This window comes from Garra rufa, chromosome 14 (assembly GCF_049309525.1).
Source record: "Garra rufa chromosome 14, GarRuf1.0, whole genome shotgun sequence".
Classification (NCBI taxonomy): domain Eukaryota; kingdom Metazoa; phylum Chordata; class Actinopteri; order Cypriniformes; family Cyprinidae; genus Garra; species Garra rufa.
The window spans coordinates 2,818,090-2,830,227 of NC_133374.1; the positions used below are offsets into that span (position 1 = coordinate 2,818,090).

A 12,138-nucleotide genomic window follows, 5' to 3' on the forward strand; every position below is an offset into this window, starting at 1 on the left:
TAATACTTTTATTCAGCAAGGATGTGTTAAATTAATAAAAATTAATAGCAAAGACTTATACTGCTAGAAAAGATTTATATTTTGAGTAAATGCTGTTCTTTTAACTTGTTATTCATTAAAGAATCCTGAAAAAAGAATCACAGGTTGTAAAACAATATTTGGCAGCACAACTGTTGCTAATTCTAATAATAAATCAGGATATTAGAATGATTTCTGAAGGATCATGTGACACTGAAGACTGGAGTAACAGCTGATGAAAATTCAGCTTTGATCACAGGAATAAATTATATTTTAAAGTATAACAAAATAAAAAGCATTATTTTATATTGTAATAACATTTTAGTTTTTTTCTGTATTTTTTTTTATTAAATAAATGCAGCCTTGATGAGCAGAAAAACTTCTTTAAAAAAACATTACAAGTCTTACTGATCCCCATATACTGTATGTCTGCTGTAAAAATGAAAATTAATGTCAGTCAAGAATAACAAAGGCTCTGACAAAAACTCTCTTTAAATGCTTTTAAATTATTTAATTGGCAAATCACTTTTGAAAATGTCTTATACCGATTACCATAAAAATGCTTAGTATCGGTATCGGTTTTTAGTATTTTTTTTATATTTTCTAAAAACATTTATCTCAGGACTTTAAAAAGATGTAAATTGGGAGCTGATGCATATTACTTTTGTATTTTATGTTGTCAGTATAGATAAAAAAAATTTGCACATTTCCATTAATTAATAATGATTAATTGCAACATTAATATCTGTAATCACAAATCTAGGATATTATAAATATGATATATAATGGATGCTGTTAATTATATTTAGTTTATATTTAGTTTACTGAAAATATTGCAGAAATGATCAACTATGTCAACTTTTGCTTAATTTGGCTTTGTAAAGAAAGAAAGCATGTGATGGAAAAAGGTACTGTGTGTTGAATGATTTTACCGTTTTAACTTTTACAGCTGTTTTCCAGAGTTTTTTGTCCAGTGGAATTTTATTTTTTTCACCAGGAGGTCCAGTTGTTACATTTTACACATTACAGTACATATCATTTATTAAAAAAAAAAAAAAGATTAAAAAAGCACCTATGCACAGATGTCATTGCTCATAATAAAATCAATAAGATGCATTTAGAAAATACATGGGGTGAATTTTCATTTCATGCCAACATTAATACCAATTACTTTTAGATTTCAAGCTTTCACTAGCAACACTAAAGTATGGAAGATATTTCTGCCACTGAATAAAAAAAAATTAAAAAAAGGTTATTAAGTTGGCTTGAGGAAAGAAATGCTATTTCAACTTTTTCTTCTTCTTCTGAGACTAAATCTCTGACTGCTGCTCCTCCTCGAGCTTTATCTCTACAAACTCCAAACTCAGCCCAGATCTACAGACTGATCCGACTCCAGTTGCTGGATCTTTTCTAACTGATCCGACTTACGCTTTTTCTAAAAATGGCGATTAAACCTGGGAAAAATCCCATAGACTTACATTGACGGAATGTTCAAATGTTCAACACTATTCAAACTCACACTGACAAAACTCCCACAATCCCTTGAGACTCAATCAAACTCACCTTCTATCAACTAGATTTATAATCTAATCAAACTCATTCAAACTAACTGCTAATCATGCTAGAATTATGTTAACAACATGCTATTCATGCTAGTAACATGCTGATCATGCTAGAAACATGCTAACCACATGCTAATCATGTTAGAATCATGCTAGCAAAATATTAATCATGTTAGAAACATATTAGCAACTTGCTAATCATGTTAAAAATGCATACAACATGCTAATCATGCCAGAAACGTGATAGCATCTTGCCAATCATGTTAAAAAATGCTAGCAACATGCTAATCATGTTAGCAACTTGTTAATCATGCTAGAAACATGCTAGCTACTTGCTAATCATGCTAGAAACATGCTAACCACATGCTAATCATGTTAGAATCATGCTAACAAAATGTTAATCATGCTAGAAGCATATTAACAACTTGCTAATCATGTTAAGGCTAGCAACATGCTAATCATGCTAGAAACATGCTTACATCTTGCTAATCATGCTAGAGTCATGTTAGCATATTGTTAATCATGTTAAAAAATGCTAACATGCTAATCATGCTAGAAACATGTTAGCAACTTGCTAGTCATGCTAGAAACATGTTAGCAACTTGCTAGTCATGCTAGAAACATGTTAGCAACTTGCTAGTCATGCTAGAAACATGTTAGCAACTTGCTAGTCATGCTAGAAACATGTTAGCAACTTGCTAATCATGCTAGAAACAGGCTAATTATACTAGAATCATGTTAGCAAATTGTTAATAATGCCAAAACATGCTAAGAACATGTTAGTAATGCTGGAAACATGCTATCTATCTATCCATCAAACATTTTAAAACTACTTCAAACCATTTCAGACTGAAAACCATCAAACTTAAAACTTTTAAAACTTGGAAATCTTTTTTAACTTTTCAAACTTTTCGGTTCAGTTTTCTCAAGCCACCTTCAAAGTTTGTTTTGATGACCTTTTTTGTCTAGTCGAGACTAATCGGAGAAAAAAAAAGTCAAAATTGTGAGAGAAGACGCAACTAGATAAATTCTGTGAACATATCAGTCTTTTTATCCTCCTCAGAAATGGACTTTATAACTCGCAGCTGCGATTTTATATCTTATTTTATATTAATTGTGACAAAAAAAGTCAGAACAGCGAGATACAAACTCGCAATTCAGAGAAAAAAGTCAGATTAGCAAGTTTATATCTTGCAATTGTAAGAAATAGTCGCAATTGCGTGACATAAACTCACAATTGTGAGTATCTTAAAAAAATAAGAGTTGTGAGATAAAAAGTTGTATTTTTATTCAGTGGCAGAAACGGGCTTCTGAACTAAAGTGATGGGTTTGATTAGCAGGGAAAAAACAAGAGCTGAACAAATATAAATGCGTGCCTTGAATGCAATATAAGTCACTTTGGATAAAAGTATGTATACATGTGAATGTTGTTCATCAGCTGATGATTCACGTTTAGTGAACGTCGGTCAAATAAATGAAACCTGTGACTGTAAGTACGGTCATAGCGTCACGTTATTGTCCCGTGTGCCGTGAAACGAGCGTGTTTTACTTGACCCCCAGATAGGTGAGCTCAGCCATGCCGTCGCGGATGCCGCGGATGTACTCCAGCGTGGCGCGGTGAACTCTGACCTCGTACAGGCCCGAGCGCCGCACGTGTCGCAGGAAGTTGGGCGCTCCGGGGAAGATGACGTTATCGGCCAGAACGATGGTCCCCTCGCCCATTAGACCGCTGCCCTCCAGCAGCTGCAGGTCCGGCAGGTAACAGCGCTTCCAGTGATCCATGAACACCAGATCCAGACGCTCCACGCCGTAATCCTCACGCAGACGCGGGATCACCTCATCCGACGGACGCACGATCAGCTCCACCTCAACACAGCACATGTGGACACAAAACACGCTTTATTTCAGAAAAGAAGTCTTTTCTGTTCACCATGGATGCATTTATTTAATCAAAAATACAGTTAAAACTAATACTGTGAAATACAATTTAAAATGTTTTTGTCAAGGGAAAATGTTTAACAAAAACATACAACATACTGCACTGAATGTCTGATTTGATGTGTCTTTAAAACATCCTGAACTCACCATGTCTTCATCAAAACCTGCCAGACGAATGATTTTCTCCGCCACCTGAGCATTTCTCTGGTCCATCTCGACGGAGTAAATGCGGGCGCCGATGGGCAGTGAGCGGGCGATGCGGACGGTGCTGTATCCGCAGTGAGTGCCCAGTTCCAGCACCGTGATTGGACAGTTTTCCTGCAGCAGCCGGTCCAGAATCTTACCTGTGTGACAAATATGTGACCAATGTGTATTAAATAAATACCTGGGGTTGTGTTTGTTTTCTTTTAAAAGAGAATCGGCCTGACAGGGGCACTACAGCCATCATCAAAAGTATGAAATCACTCATAACAGTTAAATTCAGATTCAACATTTTCTGGTATTTAGGACTTTTTGCGATACCTACTTTTGCTAACTAGTCCTAGGTTTTTCACCTGATCAGAACCAAACAAGTGCAGAAAGATTCTTTGGAGAATTATAAAAAAAAAAAAAGTGTAATTTTCTACTCACTGTTGCAAAGGGACACCAAAACTATCGAAAGGGGCAGGGCCACTATAACGGGGTCATTTAGAAAAGAGGCCTTTGCGAATTTACCCAAAATCCTATAAAGCCTAACAAAAAACGCAAAACTTCACGAAAACTGCTGAGCACATGCAACAAGTGTTTCGAAATAAGTATGCAAAGGTTTAAGAGCTGGCGCTATAATCACTAACACATGTAAATTGAGTCCACCTGTGTGTGTGTGTGTGTATATATATATATATATATATATATATATATATATATATACACATACACTCACCTTTCTTGGGTCCAATGTTGCTGATGAACTCCACTTTGCTGCACCAGTGGTCGAATGTGTCCAGGATGCTCTGGGTGTCTCCAGGTGTGGCGTGGGTCAGGATGTACTGAAACGCCCGCTCCTCTCGGCTGAGGCCCGTCATACAGTCCCGCACCCAGCGGATCAGAACGGCCCGATACAGCAGCACAAAATAATAACGGTAACGGATAATCAGCGTGAGCAAGAGCGGAAGAAAAGCCAAAGCGATTGCAGGAGAAACCATCTTCAGCTCCAACCTGAGAACACAGAGACGCGAGTGTTACTGTCTCCAAACATCCCAGAATATCAGACATTTAGAAACACCCAGATCACCGTAGCAAACCACATAGCAACACACTTAAACTCTCAAAACACCCTAGGAACTGCATAACAACACAATGAAACACCCTTAACATCCAACTGCATAGCAACACACTAAAACACTCAGAACACCTCAGCAACACACTAAAACTCTTAAAATACCATAGAAACTGCACAGCAACACACTGAAACACCATAGCAACTGCATAGCAACATACTAAAACACTCAATACACCTCAGCAACACACTAAAACACCATAGCAACTGCATAGCAACACACTAAAATTCTTAAAGCACCAAAGAAACTGCACAGCAACACACTAAAACACCATAGCAACTGCATAGCAACACACTGAAATACTTAGAACACCCTAGTAACCACATAGCAACACAATAACATGCTCAAAATGCCCTAGTAACTACATAGCAACACACTAAAATACTCAGAACATCCTAACAACTGCATAGCAACATACTAAAATACATAGAGTGCCCTAGTACCTACATAGCAACACACTAAAATACTCAGAACATCCTAGCAACTGCATAGCAACACACTAAAATACTCAGAAAATCCTAACTGCATAGCAACACACTAAATTACTCAGAGCACCCTAGTACCTACATAGCAACACACTAAAATACTCAGAACATCATAACAACTGCATAGCAACACAGTAAAAGACTCAGTGCACCCTAGTAACTGCATAGCAACACAATAAAATACTCAGAGCACCCTAGGAACTGCATAGCAACACACTAAAATACTCAGAACATCCTAACAACTGCATAGCAACACAATAAAATACTCAGAGAACCCTAGGAACTGCATAGCAACACACTAAAATACTCAGAACATCATAACAACTGCATAGCAACACGCTAACATTCGCAGAGCACCCTAGTACCCATACAGCAACATACTTGAAAACGTCCTAGAAACTGCATAGCAACGCACTAACAACCCTCAGAACCCTTTATCAACAATACAACGACACACTAGAACACTCAAAACACCCTAGCAACGGCATAGCAACACACTAAAACATCTTAGCAACCTCCCTAAAAGCAATCAGTTCTTAGATAAACGCTGTAGCAGCACTTGAACACTTCTAGAGGTTTCAGCGCATCACTGTCAGCACTGGAAAAGACTGAGTTAAGAAACACTATGGATTAGATTAAAAGCATCTCTAGAGCACACACTTCATTCCCGCTCATGAAAACACTCATTCATAATTAAACCGTGTTTTAGGGATCTGACACAACATCTTCAACTTCCAGACACGTAACTGAAGACTCGATGGCAACGAGCTGATTTCAGATCAGTTTCATTCAAACACACTCCCAAATATCTGATGATAATGAAATAATTCACTTTACCGGGTGAGGAACGCTCTGAGGACGACGCTGTTCGGAAGATACAGACAGACAGAACGCGACAGGTGTGCAGACACGCTCACGCAGCAGCCAATCAGACTCCTCCATCTGAATAATGGATGGAGCGCAGGAGGCCTCCGCTTACACCTGTCTCACCTGGAACATCACGTGACCGTCTGCGCAGAAATAACGCTGGATACTGAGAAAAACCTAGTGGTGTTCGGTAATGAATGAAGGCACCGAAATGTACAACAAAACAACATTCTTTAATTGCAAATAAACGATGAGTTTAGTACAGTCATAAATCAGTAAAAAAACAACATAAAATGCATTCAGAAAATTAAATGAAGATTAAATTGTTTAAATAGAAGCATCCTCTTTGCCCATATTTAATTTGATTGAATGAGGTGAAATTACCCGGGGGGAAAAAGCATCAGTCCAGAGATTTTACACAATTTGGCAAGAGTTCTTGGCATCTTTTGAAAAATAGAAATTCAGAATTCAACCCCAAAATTTGCCTGCTTTTTTGTGTATTTTTAAAATTACTACTTTATATGTATGTGTATTTATTTATTATTTTATTTTGATAAATGTTTATTTTTTTATTATTTTATGTGTTCATAAATGTAAAGTATTATTGATTGATCATGATTGACTGGGTAACGGGGTTATTTTTCTTTAATAAGCCAACATTTGTTTAAAAATAGCAAGGGAACAAGGGAAAACAGGTCATTTTGAAGATGCAGTTGTAGTTTTCGCATTGTGTTTGTTCATTAATGATGTTTTTCATATCTCAGCAGTCTTGTTTCAGCAGCATCCTGATGAATTTTTTCAGTTCTTTCTCATCACGGGACCATTTGAGGAGTCTTCTGAGGACCATGCGTCTGTTCTGCATGTGACCGAGGGCGATGTAGGAGCCCGTGAGCTGGCCATTTAGTGCGGGACAGGAGCATCCGTGTGGCAGCCAGAGGGCGCTCTGCTCCATTGCAGCCTGTTGCTCCTGTGGCCCTGCAGCCCAGCGAAGAACACGACTCCGACCCTGAGGAACCACACGCACATCTGTCCCGACCACAGACCAGGAGCCGATCCGCAGTCTGAATGCTGGAGAGAAAGACAAAGAAACAGAAATGAAAATGCAAAAAAATGCACACAGAATACAAATGAAAATGAGAATAACAAAATATTTTTAAAAAATAAAATGGAAATGATATAGAAATAAAATGTACACCTTAAGCAATTGCAATTAGCCATCTTAAGAAAACATTTCAACAACTTTTACTTTTGTAAAAATGTATCCCATTAGAAGTTTATCACAGTTGAATGTTTTTATTTCCTTCAGAGGATCCATTGGTGAGACAGTGATGTAATAACACATTTTTACAAATCTGATGAACACACAAACTCATCTACATCTTAGAGCACATTTTCAGTTTAATTTTCATAAGATGAACTATTCTTCTAAACAGTTTGAGATGTTCCGTCATGATCGTTCTGCAGTCTCAAATCAGTGACTCACCAAACTGACTCTTGCAGAAATTCTGCTGGATCTCCTGCTCTCCTTCTGAGTCTGGACTACAGACTTCACACATTAAAGAACCTGGAGGAAAACAAGGAATGAAGGAAAAAAACTTTGATAGATGTATGAAGTCTGAACCTATACAAAAAACACTTTTACTATAGTAAATCCATGATTAATTTGAACCAGAATTTGTATTTGTGTATTCTTATCCGTTTTGCTTCTCTTTACTGCCTTAATGCTCTGATGTTTTCTACTAACAAATTCTGAAAAAAGGAAAGCGAACCACTCCGAAGCCCTGATCTGAATCAAAAGATTCGTGAACACACACCAAAGCTCCAAACTGAATCAAATGATTTGTGAACACACACCGAAGCCTCGATCTGAACCTAATGATTTGTGAACACACCGAAGCCTCGATCTGAACCTAATGATTTGTGAACACACACCGAAGCTCCAAACTGAATCAAATGATTTGTGAACACACACCAAAGCCTCGATCTGAACCTAATGATTTGTGAACACACCGAAGCCTCGATCTGAACCTAATGATTTGTGAACACACACCGAAGCTCCAAACTGAATCAAATGATTTGTGAACACACACCGAAGCTCCAAACTGAATCAAATGATTTGTGAACACACACCAAAGCCTCGATCTGAACCTAATGATTTGTGAACACACCGAAGCCTCGATCTGAACCTAATGATTTGTGAACACACACCGAAGCTCCAAACTGAATCAAATGATTTGTGAACACACACCGAAGCTCCAAACTGAATCAAATGATTTGTGAACACACACCGAAGCCCCTTGTTTATTATCCTGGCAACAAGTCTGTATACATTTTTTTTTCTTTTTGGTATATTTGTACCTAATTGTTTGATTGTTGTCTAACCTGCCTAATAAGAAATTTAAAAACCCTGAACTGAATCAAACGATTCATGAACACGCTCCGAAGCTCCGATCTGAATCAAATGATTCGCAATACGGTTTGAAGTCTGAATCTGAATCAAATGATTCACGATACAGGATCCGATTGGAGCACTTCGAAACAGTGAATCATTTTGCAAAGCGATGGTTTCACCATCACTATACGTGCTTTTTAATATCCTTACAAGCAAAACAAGACAAGTATGATGTTTACAAATAAAACATCACTATTTCCATTCCAAAAACATCATCCAACTAGGAACAAATTGAGGTGAAGTAATCAAATTACTGCTAACTAGTGAAACACTCCATTAATATGACAAGTTGCAGCTCAAAATACATGTTAGATGTAAACATTGATCATGTCTGTAGCTTAATTCGCTATATTTGAAATAGTTTGAGCTGCAGGTCGGTTGCTGACAAGTTTAATAGGAAATCAGTTAAAAGCATACCATTCAAGTTAATATATAGGCCTATTATAATAAATATTTGAAAGTGATCATGAGCAAGCAGCAAAAGATGTGCATATTAAACAAATGAAACACCTATTTCATAGATACATTGTGTTTCAATAACTAAAGCACTTTAGGAATATTGCTATTTTAAAATGGTTTTACATTTCAAAGGTCAAATTTAAACTTAAAGCACTTTAAACACCTTGTACAAACCCTACAGGGTCTGTTCCTTTAGCAGCTGGAGTTTGGTTCTTGTTCTGTAAGTGTATTAAGTTTGTTCAAACCTTTGGTCACGTCGGTGGGTTCAGCCCGGGTCCGGTCTCTTTCTCCGGGGATGCAGAGCTCCGATCCATCTGGAAACCGGCTGCAGTTGAACATCTCCGGCCACGGGAACCCGAACGCGCTCATGACGGGCAGACACGCGTCCCGCACCGCCTCACAGAGACTTCGACACGGGCGCACCGGAGCCGTGACCTCCGGTAAACACACGGGAGCGAAGAGCGAGCAGAGGAAGCGCCGCGTGTCCGGGTGACAGTGCTTGCCGAGCAGCGGCATCCAGGCGGCGGACTGCTGCTGCGCTTCCCTCGCGCTGTCGTGACCCAGCAGGTTCGGTAGTCGCATCTCTCCATAGCCGATACCGGAACACAGACCCATCGTGTTCGGAACCGGTTTACACACCGAGCGCACGGTGCCGAACTCCGCCGACGTGACGAAGTCAGACACTGGGTTTGCACCTAGACCTTCTTCATCTTCAGCAGGAGCATCTTCATCAGCTCTGGACTGACTGAAAACCAGCAACAGGATCACACACAGAGAACCGGGATTAAACATGATGGAGACACGCGTGCAAACTCACGTGTGTGTGTGTGTGTGTGTGTGTGTGTGTGTGTGTGTGTGTGTGTGTGTGTGTGTGTGTGTGTGTGTGTGTGTGTGTTTGGCGTCTCCACATCCTGTGAATCAAACACATTGGGTTTTTTATGACCGGCAGTAAAAACACTTCTGAGGCCCGTGTGAAGGTTTCTGTCGCCAATCGAGCTAGTTTTGGTTCTCGGAATGCTCTGAGACTGTAATTGTGTTTTAGTTGTGAAATAAAAAAACCTAAAAGTTTATAAAAGCCGCAACGTTTTTGTTTTAAGTTTAAGTTGAAAAAATAAAAACGTTTTGTAAATGCATATGCATTTATAAACGACGTTTCTAAAACGTTCTGGGGGTGTAGTTTAATGAATGAATGAGGCATTTCTAGTGCTAGGCCTATATGTTACCACCAGAGCTGGAAGGATTACTTACAAACTGTAATCCGTTACTGATTCTGAATTACAAGACACAAATTGTAGTTAGTAACCAGTGTTGGGGAAAGTTACTTTTAAAAGTAATGCATTATAATATTGAGTTACTCCCTCAAAAAGTAACTAATTACGTTACTTAGTTACTTTTGCGTTACTTTTTAAATCTGGGCAGGGCTTGCTTGTTTGTTTTGAATATAAAAAGTTCTATTTTTGTCAAATGTAAAAACCTTTTTCACCAAAAGCCTCAGGCTTAGAGAAAAGTAAATTGACGTCTGTACAGTAGACCACAGAAGAAGAAATGTCTTCACAATAAAAAAAAAAGGAAAACAAATGTTAGATTATCTTGAGTAATTGTTGCTTATTAGTATGGATGAATTGGATTATCGAAGGTTTGCAGCAAAGACATCGGTTAATAAACTGGGATTTTTTTAACATTTAATTGCAGGTTTGTGTTGAATTTCAGGGTTTTTATTCATTTTGAAGAACACTGTATCTGTTTTTTAGTGAGTGAGATGAATTAATGCATGTTCACATTTATTCTAGAACTAAAGGAACATCTTACTCACAATTTCTCTCAACATGGGGACAGGAGAGCTTTTATTCAATAAATGGAGGGAAAGTAACTGGCGTTACTTATTTGAAAAAGTAACTCAGATATTTTCTTGTCAATTAAAAAGTAATGCATTAAGAGGAATTAGGCTAGGGAGAATCAATAAATTGTGTAAATAATATGTAGTAATCCATAAAAAGTAACTGGAGTCTAATTACGAGTGTTTTTAAGAGAGTTTTAAAATGTAATTTAATCTAATTACAAGTACTTAATTTTTGAAATCTGATTACATAATTCAGATTACATCAAGTTCCACCCAGCTCTGGTAACTACTTTTCATTCATATTTTTGGTTTAACTTCAGTTGTGAAATAAAAAAAAACGTGAAAAAGTTTCTAAAACACTCACAGTTGATTTTAGTTGGAAAAATAAATGTTTTTTTTTTAAAAAAACAACATTTCTAAAACGTTCTGGGAATATACCTGAGTTTCAGATAGAAAAATAATAACTTGAAAAGCATATTTAAGACATTCTGGGAATGTACTTTTATTTTACATGTTTTTAAAACGATAATAGAATAAGAATAAGAAATAAGCAAGCAGCGACCATAAACTTGATTAGGGAACATCTATGAAACATCTACAAAATAAAGCCAATAAAATAAACATTTAGCTAAAAAATTATTAAAAATAATCTAAAAAAATAAAAATAATAATAAAACCCCACCTGAATCTGGAAAACAGAATGACAGAAAACCAGAAATGTACTGTTGTTCTCCTGTGATGGTCCTATTTATCCTGCATTCACGCGACAGTTCCTCACTGTGGCCACTAGATGGACACATTCAACATATATGTCTACAAGAATAATTCAGAGGACTTTTGGATCCTAATGAAATAAAAACAGAATAAACAATACAACACAGGGCTGCCAAACACGTTGCATTCTATGGATAACACTGTGTGGAAATAGTGAAAGTGCTTGTGTTTATTAACCGTGTGTCTGGCATAGTGTTAAGCATAAGCGTGAATATCTCAACATACATGCTTCACATGCAGCATATATATGGTGCAATAATCCACTAATCAACTGAAAACAGTACATAGAACACATAAAAAGAGCTACATGACAACGATTAACTATGTTTCTGAGTAGATGCATTTGAAAACTGAATGACTTTTTGTTTGGTTTCCAGTGTTAATCACCCTCAGTCTCTCTCACCTTGAACCTCCACTCCCATTT

General features: G+C 37.4%; 2 protein-coding genes across 2 annotated transcripts; both read right to left on the minus strand.

Annotated features, from left to right (window-relative positions):
• Positions 1 to 3,125: 3,125 nt before the first annotated feature.
• Positions 3,126 to 4,702, minus strand: tomt (transmembrane O-methyltransferase). The gene is made up of 3 exons (XM_073817209.1): positions 4,441 to 4,702; positions 3,666 to 3,862; positions 3,126 to 3,446 (listed from the first exon to the last, which is right to left on the minus strand). The coding sequence occupies exons 1-3, from the start codon at positions 4,700 to 4,702 to the stop codon at positions 3,126 to 3,128; spliced, it is 780 nt and encodes a 259-aa protein (XP_073673310.1).
• Positions 4,703 to 6,403: 1,701 nt separating this feature from the next.
• Positions 6,404 to 9,834, minus strand: sfrp2l (secreted frizzled-related protein 2 like). The gene is made up of 3 exons (XM_073817186.1): positions 9,346 to 9,834; positions 7,673 to 7,753; positions 6,404 to 7,257 (listed from the first exon to the last, which is right to left on the minus strand). The coding sequence occupies exons 1-3, from the start codon at positions 9,713 to 9,715 to the stop codon at positions 6,950 to 6,952; spliced, it is 759 nt and encodes a 252-aa protein (XP_073673287.1). The 5' UTR covers positions 9,716 to 9,834; the 3' UTR covers positions 6,404 to 6,949.
• Positions 9,835 to 12,138: the final 2,304 nt, after the last annotated feature.

Bases quoted from the DNA above. Each gene is read 5' to 3' on its own strand.
- tomt (XM_073817209.1), bottom strand. From the start codon at position 4,702: ATGGTTTCTCCTGCAATCGCTTTGGCTTTTCTTCCGCTCTTGCTCACG. The intron at 3,863-4,440 runs GTGAGTGTATGT...TTTGTCACACAG, and splicing joins CAACATTGGACCCAAGAAAG to GTAAGATTCTGGACCGGCTG. The intron at 3,447-3,665 runs GTGAGTTCAGGA...TGCTGTGTTGAG, and splicing joins CAGGTTTTGATGAAGACATG to GTGGAGCTGATCGTGCGTCC.
- sfrp2l (XM_073817186.1), bottom strand. From the start codon at position 9,715: ATGGGTCTGTGTTCCGGTATCGGCTATGGAGAGATGCGACTACCGAAC. The intron at 7,754-9,345 runs GTTTGAACAAAC...GTTTTCCTCCAG, and splicing joins ACCCACCGACGTGACCAAAG to GTTCTTTAATGTGTGAAGTC. The intron at 7,258-7,672 runs GTGAGTCACTGA...CTTTCTCTCCAG, and splicing joins TTTCTGCAAGAGTCAGTTTG to CATTCAGACTGCGGATCGGC.